Source organism: Piliocolobus tephrosceles, chromosome 14 (assembly GCF_002776525.5).
Source record: "Piliocolobus tephrosceles isolate RC106 chromosome 14, ASM277652v3, whole genome shotgun sequence".
In the NCBI taxonomy this organism is placed as follows: domain Eukaryota; kingdom Metazoa; phylum Chordata; class Mammalia; order Primates; family Cercopithecidae; genus Piliocolobus; species Piliocolobus tephrosceles.
Window position 1 is genome coordinate 10566661 of NC_045447.1, and position 13294 is coordinate 10579954.

Sequence of the window (13294 nt, forward strand, 5' to 3'; positions counted from 1 at the left end):
GAGAGAGAGAGAAAGAGAAAGGAGAAAGAAAGAAAGAAAAAAGAAAGAGGAAGGAAGAGAAAGAAAGAAAAAGAAAGAAAGAAAGAAAAGAAAGAGAAAGAAAGGAAGGAAGGAAGAAAGGAAGAAAGAGAAAGAAAGAAAGAAAGGCCAGGGTTGTGCTGAGGATTGGGGATGATCTATGTAATAGTTTAGTGCACATAAGTAGTCACTGGAAGCTCTTGTGAGATTCTCTGTGTGTCTCAAATCTATGTAAAGCTGAATTCTGTCGCCTCACTCAGGTATGACATCAAAGGCTGCGAGGTGAGCCGCTGGGTGGATCCCGCCCCTGAGGGCAGCCCCATTGTTCTGGTGCTGAAGGACCTCAACTTTCAGGGCAAGACCATCAACCTGGGTGAGTCACGAGGGTGGTCACTGCCTGCCCCTCCTTCATTCAGGGTGAAGTTTAGAAGGGTGTCCCTGCTGCCCTCTGCCTGAGTCATTAAGAGCCCAGTTTCTGCTGGGCGCAGTAGCTCATGCTTGTAATCCCAGCACTTTGGGAGGCCAAGATAGGTGGATCACGAGGTCAGTAGTTCAAGACCAGCCTGGCCAAGATGCTGAAACCTAATCTCTACTAAAAACACAAAAATTAGCGGGGCGTGGTGGCACACGCCTGTAATCCCAGATATTCAGGAGGCTGAGGCAGGAGAATCGCTTGAATCCAGGAGGCAGAGGTTGCAGTGAGCCGAGATGGCACCACTGCACTCCAGACTGGGCAACACAGCAAGACTGTCTCAAACAAAACAACAACAAAAAAAGAAAGATGGCTGAGGGGGAAGGGGGAGGAAGAAGAGAGCTCTGGCTGCAGGGTTCCTGGAATATTTGGTTTTCGGGTTTTTTGGAGACAGGGTCTCCCTCTGTCACCTATGCTTGAGTGCAGTGGCATGGATTACAGCTCACTGCAGCCTCAACCTCCTGGGCTCAAGTGATTCTCCCACCTCAGCCTCCCAAGTAGCTGGGACTACAGGCATGTGCCATCACACCTGGTTACTTTTATTTTATTCTGCAGAGACAGGGTCTCGCCATATTGCCCAGGCTGATCTTGAACTCCTGGGCTCCAGCAATTCGCCCAATTTGATCCTCCCAAAGTGTTGGGCCCACAGGCATGAACCACTGCACTTTGCCAGAATATATGTACTTTAAATATTGATATCACTCCTAGTCGGCTGGGTGACCTTGCCTGATTTCTCAACCTCTCTGTGCTGGCATGAACTGAGTGGAAATTTCTTGTTCTTGCTTTAGCAGGAAGTTGTGACATAGAGTGTGTCATGCCCATCACTCAGGAGGTGATGGGCCAGGGAAATTCAGAGGTGGCAGGGAATTGCAACAGGAACTAGAGTCTGACTCCACATTTCCACCCATCTGGATCCCACAGGGCTGAGTCAGCGCCACAGAGTCCTGCTCTCACACATAAGGATGACTCAGCCCCTCTCCACCTTTGGGTCTCTGACCATGAGCCTATCCGGGACCTCAGGCTGGAGAGGAAAGTGATTTGTTCAAGAACTCATGGGACCCAGTCTCTCCTAACTCATGCATTGATAGACGTGACCTAGCACCTAGTGTGTGCTGGGCACTGTGCAGGTGTGGAGGTGCCCTGAGCACATGGCTGGTCTGACTTTGCCCACATGGAGCTTAGAATCTGTGGGGCAGGTGGACCATAAATAAGGCAACCAGTTAATACACATGGCAATTTCAGAGTGTGACAAATACTATGAAAAACTGAGTTGGGGTGAGGCAAGAGGGATGGGGGTGCGGTGTTGGCTGGGTGGCTGGCAAGGGCTTTTCAGAGGAGGTGATGTGCAGCTGAATGACAAGAGGAGCCACTATAAGACTAGCGCCGTCCAGCAGAGGACATAGTGAGTGCAAAGGTCCTGCAGTAGGAATGGCTTCAGTATGATTGGCAGTCGGAGGGTGGCCAGGGTCGGTGGAGGGTGACTGAAGGAGTTCACCCCGTGTAGGATCATGTAGGTTGTGGTAAGCAGAGTAGGTTTTTGCCAAAAGCAAAGTGAAGATGTTTATCTGGGGCTGAAGGACTTCCTGGTCACAGTTCCACTGTAGTCTTTTTTTTTTTTTTTTTTGAGACGGAGTCCCACTCTGTTGCCCAGGCTGGAGTGTAGTGGCCGTATCTCAGCTCACTGCAAGCTCCGCCTCCCGGGTTCATGCCATTCTCCTGCCTCAGCCTCCCGAGTAGCTGGGGCTACAGGTGCCCGCCACCTCGCCCGGCTAGTTTTTTGTATTTTTTAGTAGAGACGGGGTTTCACCGTATTAGGCAGGATGGTCTCGATCTCCTGACCTCATGATCCGCCCGTCTTGGCCTCCCAAAGTGCTGGGATCACTGTAGTCTTATGATCCTCATTTCTCCTGGGACCCGGACCATTTGGGCATGCTGCTGTCTCCATATGGCCCTAGCAAGGGTGGAGTTGCCTCTCTGGGGAAGGAATCATCACCTCACCAGCCATTGTGGGCAGTGTGTGAATCCATAGGGAACTTCTCACCATTGTGCCCTCAGGGTTGGGCCTACGAGCAAAGAAACTTGAAGAATGAGGACTGAGAAGGAAGGGTTCTGGCTTTGGGGACATACTGCCTTGTGTGAGTGAGGAGCCATGGTGACTGAGGGTGAACCACTACTCCCCACATGTGTCCAGGCTGGAGTGGCAGAGACAGGAGAGTGTGTGCTCAAAGGAAGCCCCTGGGGGGCAGGGCCACTACAGCAGCCCTCCTCCCAGCCCCTGGACAGGCACTGAGTCCTACAGCACCAGGCCCAAGGGTGATTTGGCTTTGAACCTGGAGCAGGGTAGACTGGGAAGGTTGCTGAGCTGGGGACAGATACCCTGGCATCCAGCCCAGGCCTGAGCCTCTGAGAAAAAGGAAAAAGGAGTTTGAAATGGAGACCAGGGAAGGAGCCCAAGCTGGTTCCCAGGCCAGCACCCTGCAGAGGAGGTGGGTGTGGCAAGGAAGGGGAGATGATCTTTCTGGCCAATGCAATATTTTGCAAAAAAAAAAAAAGATCATAAACAAGGGCCGGGCGTGGTGGCTTACGCTTGTAGTCCTAGCACTTTGGGAGGCCGAGGCAGGCAGGTCACTTGAGGTCAGCAGTTAGATACCAGCCTGGCCAACATGGTAAAACCCTGTCTCTACTAAAAATACAAAAGTTAGCTGGAAATTGCTTGAACCCGGGAGGCGGAGGTTGCAATGAGCCAAGACGGTGCCACTGTACTCCAGCCTGGGCAACAGAGACTCTGTCTCAAAAAAAAAAAAAAAAAAAAAAAAACTTAGACGGGAAGTGTGCCCTCTCACTTCCCCATAGGCCCACCCCTGCTACTGTCCCAGTGCTTTCTGCCACCAGCCTGGCGCCTGAAGGCAGTTGCCTCTGAGATCCCAAGGGACCCCAATAGGACACACTGCGGCCTCTGCCCGGGGCCTGGGCTAACTTGACTTGGATTTGAGGACATTCTAGCGAGGGAGCCTTTGAGAGGTAAGAGTAGGTGGTCACAGCCCCGGGTCTGGAGTGAAACTGCCTGGGTTCGAATCTTGGCTGTGACAGGAGCTGCTTCTGCACGTGGGTCTCAGAGGAGAAAAACAGGCTCAGGTGAATGTCACACTGACATAATCATAATAAAATAATCATATTGAAAATAACTTATGTATTCGTTGTTTATCTGAATTTCCAGTGTCACTGGGCATTCTGTATCTTACTTGATAAGTCCAGCAACCCTACCAGTTGAAACGTGGACTGCCTGACCCCAAGCCCCGCTTAATTTCCCTGCTCAACCACCATTTCAGATGGAGACACTCAAGTCCGGACAGCCAGGCCGCCACTGCCCGGTGGCCCCCGACACACTCTAGGTCTCTTTCCCCTGCGGCCCGACAGCCTCGCCCAGGCAGGAGCCTGCTGGAAATGCCGAGGACAGAAAAGGGAGATGCTGATACTCAGACTCCGCCCCGGCTCTGAAGCCCCGCCCCCGGCCCTGAGGCCCCGCCCCTAGCTGGAGGCCTCGCCGCCAGCCATTCACGTCCCGCCCCGTCCCGGCCGCGCAGAGCCCTCCCCAGGTCGCGCAAGCTGCGCCCGTAGGATCCGCCTGCGGCGCGCAGGCCCCGCCCCAGGCGCGCGAGTCTCCGCCCGTCCTCGCCGGCCCCGGCCCCGCCCCCTGCCTCTGGCCGCTCGGATCAGCTTCCAGTGCGGTCGGCCCGGCCCGGGGGCCATGGAGCTCCGAGCAGCGGATCGCGAGCCTCCTGCGAACCCCAGCCTGCACGCCCGGTTAGCACCCGGCCGGGAGATGCGGCAGTGGAATCTGGAAGGGCGGTGAAAATCCCACGTCCTGCCCTCCCCCGGCCTCTCCATTCGTCCCCCGGGTAGAGAGGTAGGATGGATGGGGTGGAATTCCGGGCTTCTGGCTCTCTCTGCCCCAGACCCGATTGGTGACCTTGAGCTGGGGGTGCCCCCTCGCTGCCTCTTTGCTTGGCAGGAGGTCTCGCAAAGGTCGCTGAGTCCTGCTCCTTTAGGATGGGGACATTGCCTTCTGGTGTTTGGAGACGTCAAGGGGTTGGATTCTAGGGCGCCATGTGCTTTCACCCCGGCCTGTACGTCCCCTGCCTCAGTTTTCCCGATAGCCTAGAACTTCATCTGCCTTACCCCTCCCGGCTCTGAGTTTCTGGGTCTTGGCAGGTGCCTGGCTCCCACCCCTTCCCAGCCCCAGCCCTGGAGACAGCAGCCCCTAGACTACCGAGGGACAGCGACAGCATGAAGGCTCCGGTAAGTGGTGGAAGAAGGAGGACTTCCAGGGAACGCAGAGACCCAGACCGGCGGAGCAGCTCAGGAGCCTCTCCACCCCAGGACCCACTGCCACTTCTGACCTCCCTGCTGCCAAGCAGAGAAGGGCAGAATGGCCTCAAAGTCCAGCCCTCTGTGTGGCCCCAGGCGGGTGGCATCCCCTCTGTGGTATCAGTACCTTGCTATCCCTGTAAAACGGAGGTAACACTACGAGCTAACCAGGCAAGGCCTACCTGGGACTGGGGGTGTGAAAGTTCAGTTCAGCCGCTCTTGTCTTTACCGCAGAAGCCCCGGGTTGTGGGAGAGAGACAGCTGGATGTGGGGGGCAGTTCATTTCGACTGCCTGAGTCAAGGTCTCTGGTTCCTCATGGGCAGGGGAGCAGGTGCCAGGCAGAACTACCTCCCTTGCACAGCTGGCCACACAGAAAAGACTTATTTTTAGAAGCTGATGTAGCTTGCAGGCAGAAAATGGTGGGCCTCGGGCAGGATGCCCCGGGGTGGGTGGTGGTGATGGGGTGGGGGGTGGGGGCAACTTTCCCACTTCTGATTTTCGGAGAGCACCAGCCAACGGCTCGGTGGCTTCTGAAGGGTGGCCTAGGGACTTGTGCCTCGAGTCTAGAAAACTGGAGCCCAGAGAGACACAGGTGGTGACCAGGGTGGACCACTACCCAGTGACTAGCCCACAGTTCTGCTGCCACCAAGCCCCTCCCATCCTGAGAGGCTTGGTGGTGGTGGAGGCATTCACTAAGTCTGCCAGGAGGGCCAGCCTGGATGGCTAGAAGAGCTTCCTGGTTCCAACAGCCTTTGGCACATGGTTTCTGGAGGCAGGAGCCTCCAGGCACCAGCTTTTCAATTATTAAAGCCATTTCTTGAAGGACATTTGCTCCAATCTCCTTGTGCCACCTGGCCTGCTGATTATCAGACGGCCACTGAGTCAGCTGGGGGTGGGGCGGAGGCAGGGCCACACTAGGCAGCCCTGGTCCTAGGCTGAAGGAGCTGGTGGCCCTTCTGAGGCACCACTTTCCCATTGTCATGTGCACCGCATACAGTATACGGAACGCTTTCACTGCCCCTCCCGTAAGTTCACACGGTGGGCGTTAACAGTCACCAGTTTGTAGAGGAGGAAACAGCCCCAGAGGGATGGAGAGCCACAGGTCACATAATACACCCCAGCCTCCAGTTAGGAATATGGGCTTTCCAGCCTGTATTTAAGGCCCCACTGTGGTGCTTCTTTGCTGTACGGCCTTGTACTAGTCACTTCATCCCGAATTGCTTTCCTTATCTAGAAGGTAGGGATAATGACAGTGTTATCTCCAGGGCCTTATGTGCCCAGAGCTTGGCATCCCCAGGTAAGGCCCAATGGGTGGAGACTGGATTCTGCTGCTGTTCTAGGAGCTGCTCTAGACCCAGGAGGCCAGGTGCAGCCCTGAAGGGGCTTCTGGGAACCCCTCCCCACATACACCCGCCCGTGGTCACTGTCTCCCTCAGGGTCGGCTCGTGCTCATCATCCTGTGCTCTGTGGTCTTCTCTGCCATCTACATCCTCCTGTGCTGCTGGGCCGGCCTGCCCCTCTGTCTGGCCACCTGCCTGGACCACCACTTTTCTACAGACTCCAGACCCACCGTGCCGGGCCCCTTGCACTTCAGTGGATATAGCAGTGTGCCAGATGGGAAGGTAAGTGGGCCAGGCAGTGCATCTGGGGTGGGTAGTGACAGCTGGGCTTGTCCCAAACTGGACCTTGAACTTGGCCCCTCTGCTCACCAGCCATGTGATCCTGGCCAATCATGTCACCTCTCTGAGCCCTAGGTTCTTTTTTTTTTTTTTTTTTTGAGACGGAGTCTTGTTCTGTTGCCCAGGCTGGAGTGCAGTGGTGCGATCTCGGTTCTGAGCCCTAGGTTCTAAGAAGAAAGTTTTTTTTTTTTTTTTTTTTTTTGAGATAGAGTTGTGCTCTTGTTGCCCAGGCTGGAGTGCAATGGCACGATCTCGGCTCACTGCAACCTCCGCCTCCCGGGTTTAAGTGATTTTCCTGCCTTAACCTCCTGAGTAGCTGGGATTACAGGTATGCGCCACCACACCTGGCTAATTTTGTATTTTTAGTAGAGACGGGGTTTCTCCATGTTGGTCAGGCTGGTCTCGAACTCCCAACCTCAGGTGATCTGCTTGCCTTGACCTTTCAAAGTGCTGGGATTACAGGCGTGAGCCACCATGCCCGGCCAAGAAATTGTTTTTTGTTTGTTTGTTTGTTTGTTTGAGAGAGAGAGAGTCTCACTCTGTCACCCAGGCTGGAGTGCAGTAATGTGATCTCAGCTCACTGCAACCTCCACCTCTCGGGTTCAAATGATTCTCATGCTTCAGCCTCCCACATAGCTCACCGGTTCTTGCTCGTCTCGTCCTGGAAGATCTGGTCACAGTAGGCCCTCATGTGTTCAGTGAAGGTGTACACCTGTAAGCCAGGGTACATCCAGGTGAGCTGCAGCAGTGTGTGGTAGGTGCAACCACTGAGCACTGGGTCCATGTGCCTGCCCTAGCCCTGCCCTGGGACTACAGGCGTGCTCCACCACACCTGGCTAATTTTTAGAGATGGGGTTTCACCATGTTGGCTAGGCAGGTCTTGAACTCCTGATCTCAAGTGATCCACCCACCTCAGCCTCCCAGAGTGCTGGGATTACAGGTGTGAGCCACCATGCCCGCCCAGATGTTGTTTTCTTTTTCTTTTTCTTTTGCATTTATATTTTTATTTGTTTATTTATTTTAGACAGGATCTCACTCTGTCAACAGGCTGGAGTGCAGTGGCACGATCTCGGCTCACTGCAACCTCCGCTTGCCAGATTCAAGGGATTCTCCTGCCTCAGCCTCCTGAGTAGCTGGGATTAAAGGAGTGTGCTACTACGCCCAGCTAATTTTTGTGTTTTTGGTAGAGATGGGGTTTCGCCATGTTGGCCAGGCTGGTCTCGAACTCCTGACCTCAGGTGATTCACCCACCTCGGCCTTCCAAAGTGCTGGAATTACAGGTGTGAGCCACCACTCCCGGCCCAGATGTTTTCTTCCCCATTTTACAGATGAGAGACTTGAGGCTCACAGAGACCAGTGACTTGGCCTCAGGCCACATAGCTAGGAGGGGGCAGAGCCAGGATTCAGGCTCAAGACCAGGGAGTCCCACAGTTGTCCTGGGCACTGATGACCCTGCTTTTACTTAGAAACTGGGCACAGTGTGGGTGAGGCATGCGCAGGGGAGGGGGTGGCCTAAGAACGATTCTGAAGAACTGAGGTTCCTGTTTACTTAACAAATACTTATATGACCTCCAGTCTGTGCCCTCCACTGTTCTAAGTGTTTTGTAAATATTTGCTCAAGCAAACCTCATAAGAACTCATTATGTAGGGACAGTTAGGGCCTCAGAGGCAGCGACAGGAATGAGGACCACAAATACGGCTGATGAGGAAGTGAGGGGGCTGAGTGCAGAACCTTAGCTCTGACACTGGATATCACTGTGATCTGGGAAAGTCATCCCTGCTGCCCAGCCTGCAAAATGGGTTAATAACGGTCCTTCAAGCCGATACCTGATCAAGTAAGGTTGGTGGATATTCCTGGGGGAGGCGCAGGGGGTGTAAGCTGCATGCTCATGCCTCTCTGTCTCTTTCTCCCTGCCTGCCCTGCAGCCGCTGGTCCGCGAGCCCTGCCGCAGCTGTGCTGTGGTGTCCAGCTCCGGCCAGATGCTGGGCTCAGGCCTGGGTGCTGAGATCGATGGTGCCGAGTGCGTGTTCCGCATGAACCAGGCGCCCACCGTGGGCTTTGAGGCGGACGTGGGCCAGCGCAGTACCCTGCGTGTCATCTCACACACAAGCGTGCCGCTGCTGCTGCGCAACTACTCACACTACTTCCAGAAGGCCCGAGACACGCTCTATGTGGTGTGGGGCCAGGGCAGGCACATGGACCGGGTGCTCGGCGGCCGCACCTACCGCACGCTGCTGCAGCTCACCAGGATGTACCCCGGCCTGCAGGTATACACCTTCACTGAGCGCATGATGGCCTACTGCGACCAAATCTTCCAGGACGAGACGGGCAAGAACCGGTGAGCCTGGGGCCTGCCTGCTGGGGTCTCCCTGGCAGCTGGGGACCTTCATTCTCTGCGAGTCTCTTGTCCATCAGGGCTCTGCTCTGTCATGCCCGGGAGATCAGCACTCATGGAGGCAGACATGGTCCTGCCCTCTAATGGGGGGCAGAAGGCAGAGGGGATGTCACTCAGGAAACTGTCATACAGATCTAGAATCCCAAATGGTGGTGAGGGCTATCAGGCCTTTTGAGCACCCGATGGGAAGCACTGGGCAGTGTGTGGAGGGGCAGGAGGGAGCGCTTCTCTCTGGAGGGAATGGTTTGTCTAACTTAGTCTCTGATATCCCTTCTGGATAATAAAAGTTAGAGGCTGGGTGGCTTATGCCTGTAATCCCAGCATTTTGGGAGGCCAAGGCGGGAGGATCACTTGAGGTCAGGAGTTTGAGGCCCCATCTCTACTAAAAATACAAAAATTAGGGCCAGGCGCGGTGGCTCACGCCTGTAATCCCAGCACTTTGGGAGGCCCAGGTGGGAGGATCACGAAGTCAAGAGATCAAGACCACCCTGGCCAACATAGTGAAACCCCGTCTCTACTAAAAATATAAAAATTAGCCATGTGTGATGGCGCATGCCTGTAATTCTAGCTACTCAGGAGAGTAGCTGAGGCAGGAGAACTACTTGAACCTGGAGGCAGAGGTTGCAGTGAGCCAAGATCACGCCACTGCACTCCAGCCTGGGTGACAGAGTGAGACTCTGTCGCAAAAAGCAAAACAAAACAGAGCAATAACAGCCCTCTTTGCTCACCAGGCACTGGGTGAAGCACTCTGCATTCAAGGTTTCATTTTATGTCATACCCAAAAGCGCACTCATGACTCTTGCCGGTCCCTCCTCCACACGCCTGCTCCTGCACCGGCCTCTGTGCTCAGGAGACAGAACAGTCAGCCTCTGGTGTATTCACCAGAAAATTGGGCTATGCCTCTGACTCCCCTTGTACCATCATCTGCCACATACAATGGCCCATGGCTGCCACCTTGACCTAAGCTGCAGGCTTCCCACCCCCACCACTCCTGGCCTGCCTGCCCTGCGTGATCCTGCCCCTGCCTGCCTCTGTGACCTTGTGTCTCCTTCACTCTCCCTGTTCTACCCATGGGGCTCAGACATCCATGCCTATTTCTACCTGCAGTCCTTTGCACCTGCCGTTCCCTCTCCCTGGAATGTTCTCCCAGATCTTCCCATGACAGGCTCCTCTTGCTACTCAGGTCACCTCCTCAGGGAAGCCCGCCCTTACCACCCCGTCTGAAGGAGTGCCTCCCGCCCTGGCATTCTTTATCCATTCCTTTGTTTCCTTGTCTTGGCAGCAGTTGTCACCCTCTGCCATCATCTTACTTGTAGATTTGTCTCCTAGCTACTTGTTTATCTATTTGTCTCCTTCCCTTGGGAATGTTAGCACCAGATGAGGCAGGTTCAGGGCCAGCACAGGGCCTGGGTGGGGCTCAGTTTGAACGAATGAACCAGTTCATACCTGCCCTGTAGAGGTCGAGGGCGGTGGCCCTTGGCTGGGAGGGTACCCAGGGCTGCTGCCTCCAGAGAGCTGAGGCTGGGGCCACCACCTAGCCCCTGACTCCAAGTGGAGCATGGGGGCATGGGGGCAGGGGCTGGGCTGACAGTGTTCCCTCCCTATAACCCCTAGAATTGTCTCCACTTCACAGACCGGTCATGAGGCTCAGAGAGGTTCACGAGCAAATGTGATGCCCATAGCAGAGCCAGGGTTCAAGTGGAAGATCCTTGGACTCTAGACAACCCCCGCCCCGACTTCAAACCTCGGTGCCCTGCTGCTTCCTGCTGTCTCCCCAGGCCTGGTCCCTTAGATGAGGAGAGGACATGGCCAGAGCCCCCACACCCATCATCCAGGCGTTTGCTCAAACCCTGCAAAGCGTAGCTGGGCCCAAGCCCCGCTGGGTGCTGAGGAGGTGATCAGGCCTGGGTTTGTGTGCCGCTCTGCCTGTCACCCACTGCTGGCCTTGGGCTGGCTCTGCCCCCTCCCCAGCCTCCCCCACAAGAGGTTGAGGTGCGTAGCCCTGGACTGGGAAAATACCAAGTGCCACTGGGGCCTGGAGCCACCACGTGGCCCCATGTTGACAGCATCCCCCTGTCCCCCCCACCTACCCCCAGGAGGCAGTCGGGCTCCTTCCTCAGCACCGGCTGGTTCACCATGATCCTCGCGCTGGAGCTGTGTGAGGAGATCGTGGTCTATGGGATGGTCAGCGACAGCTACTGCAGGTCAGACCGGCCGGGCCGGGCACGCAGGGACACGGGGAGAACTGTGAGCCCTCCCAGGCCTTAAGCCAGAGGATTAGGGAGCTGCGGGGGCACAGAGTATGTGGGTTGACCATATACTGGTGGGTGACCATAGCACAGATACCCCTTGGGCTCTGGGCCTTGGGAAAGAGCTCAGTGTCAAACAGGCTGCCTTACCAACAACCCCAGTGCTGCTTGTTGTGGCCACAGGCTGGTCACGGGCCAGTCATGCCACCCTGCAGACCCTCTGTTTCCTTATGTGGAAAATAGAGAAAAGAGTCACATCTTCCTTGGAAGGTTGTTGAAACATTTAGGAGAGGAATAATCCACAAAAGTGCTTACCACAGTCAGGGCCTATATATATAATAGGGCCTAAATAGATATACACACACACACACACACACATATGTGATATATTTTATATGTTTTAATTTTTGATATTATATATAATTTTTGATATTATATACCAGCATGACATCAAGTTCAGATATGTTTATGGTATGATTTTGTACCATCGTTATATTATTATATTTCTTTTCTTTCTTTCTTTTTTTTTTTTGAGACAGAGTTTTGCTCTTGTCACCCAGGCTGGGGCTGGAGTGCAGTGGCGCAATCTCGGCTCACTGCAACCTCTGCCTCCCTGGTTCAAGCAATTCTCCTGCCTCAGTCTGCCTAATAGCTGTGATTACAGGCGCATGCTACCATGCCCAGCTAATTTTTTGTATTTTTAGTAGAAACGGGGTTTCATCATGTTGGCCAGGCTGACCTCGAACTCCTGACCTCAGGTGATCCACCCCCCCTTGGCCTCCCCAGGGATCAGGGATTACAGGTGTGAGCCACTGCACCTGGCCTATGTTATTGTATTTCAATATCATGGAAATTAATGGGTTCAGAACAGGTCACCCAGGTGACAGGTGTCCCTGTGCCCCAGCCATGGCCCTGGCCACACGGCTGGCCCTTGTGATGCTGATGGGGAGGTGGGCGTGCAGGGTGGCTCTGTGACATGGGAATGAGGGGCTCCGTCCTCACCAGGAGCCCAACACCACTAGCAGGGTGCTTGCAGTCTCCATCTCTTGACCTACGCGCTTGTTCTAGAAGGTGGATGTGACCATCTGCATTTTACACATGGGATATTGAGGCTCAAAGGGTCCATCTCTGGCCCAGAGTCATCCAGCTAGCAAGAGGCAGAGCCAGGACTCGAGCCCTGGCCTTTGGGATTTGCTACTCCCCTATGTGTCTTGGCCTTCCCAGGGATCAGGCATGGGTCTCCATGAGCCCATGGGCCTGGCGAGGGGTGGTCAAGGTAGGCAGCAGGGTGTGGCAGGAGGTGAGTGAGTTCTGTCCCACACCAGCCCTGTTCCCCACCCCACAGGGAGAAGAGCCACCCCTCAGTGCCTTACCACTACTTCGAGAAGGGCCGACTGGATGAATGTCAGATGTACCTGGCACACGAGCAGGCGCCCCGAAGCGCCCACCGCTTCATCACTGAGAAGGCAGTCTTCTCCCGCTGGGCCAAGAAGAGGCCCATCGTGTTTGCCCATCCGTCCTGGAGGACTGAGTAGCCTCCGTCGCCCTGCCAGCCGCCATGCTGTTGGGAGGCCTCTGGGATGTCCCATCCCAGGCCATCACACTCCACAAAAACATTTAATTTATGGATCCTGCCTTCTGCCACGTGCTGGGTGGAGTGCCCCACTCTGGCGACACTTGGAGCCATCTCAGGCCTCATGACTTGAAGGGGAGTGGAGCGAGGAGCAGTGTCTCCACCTCTAGTCCCTGAGTAATTCATGGCATTTGGGGACTCACCCCACCTCCAGGTCTGTCAAGTGGCCTTTGTCCCTGGGGCTGATGGCCCGCTACTCACCAGCATCATGACCTTGTGCCAGTCCTGCTCCTTCCTCCCCAGCCACCCCTACTACCTTTTGGTGCCACACTTCTGAGGCCGGCCGCCCTGGTTGGGGCAGCCAAGAGCCTAGGGTTCGTTGGGTGAAGGGGCCTTGGAGTTGTGACTGCTGGGGCCGTATCAGGAACGTACGGGTAAACGTGTGTTTTCTGGACACTGTCTCTAGCGTGGTCATGTGTCTAATGTGGAGACTAGAGCTTCTTTCCCTGTCACAATCTCAGAAGCTTTTTTTTTTTTT

The 13294-nt window shown here is 55.0% G+C and overlaps 2 protein-coding genes across 4 annotated transcripts in view; both read left to right on the top strand.

The window, feature by feature from the left end:
- The window catches only part of PIP5KL1 (phosphatidylinositol-4-phosphate 5-kinase like 1), a 7144-nt gene extending 4564 nt beyond the window's left edge, over window positions 1-2580 (top strand). Inside the window, exons 8-9 of the mRNA XM_026457119.2 lie at window positions 279-391; window positions 2546-2580. Coding sequence (XP_026312904.1) covers window positions 279-391; window positions 2546-2580 — 148 coding nt within the window. The remainder of the gene's footprint in view (window positions 1-278; window positions 392-2545) is intronic.
- Window positions 2581-4160: 1580 nt separating this feature from the next.
- ST6GALNAC4 (ST6 N-acetylgalactosaminide alpha-2,6-sialyltransferase 4) lies at window positions 4161-13210 on the top strand. 3 transcript variants are annotated; one of them, XM_023217067.2, is made up of 6 exons: window positions 4162-4397; window positions 4703-4789; window positions 6296-6481; window positions 8465-8877; window positions 11031-11138; window positions 12529-13210. In XM_023217067.2, exons 2-6 carry the CDS (start codon window positions 4778-4780, stop codon window positions 12716-12718), a joined length of 909 nt encoding a protein of 302 aa, XP_023072835.1. In that variant the 5' UTR covers window positions 4162-4397; window positions 4703-4777; the 3' UTR covers window positions 12719-13210. The 3 variants fall into 3 exon arrangements, with proteins under 3 accessions (XP_023072836.1, XP_023072835.1, XP_023072837.1); XM_023217068.1 differs by lacking the exon at window positions 11031-11138 and having other exon boundaries at window positions 4161-4397; window positions 12529-12769; XM_023217069.2 differs by lacking the exon at window positions 4703-4789.
- Window positions 13211-13294: the final 84 nt, after the last annotated feature.

Excerpts from the sequence above, each read along its gene's own strand:
- ST6GALNAC4 (XM_023217067.2), top strand. Across the intron at positions 6,482-8,464 it reads GCAGTGTGCCAGATGGGAAG|CCGCTGGTCCGCGAGCCCTG; the intron begins GTAAGTGGGCCA and ends CCTGCCCTGCAG. Across the intron at positions 11,139-12,528 it reads GTCAGCGACAGCTACTGCAG|GGAGAAGAGCCACCCCTCAG; the intron begins GTCAGACCGGCC and ends CCCACCCCACAG.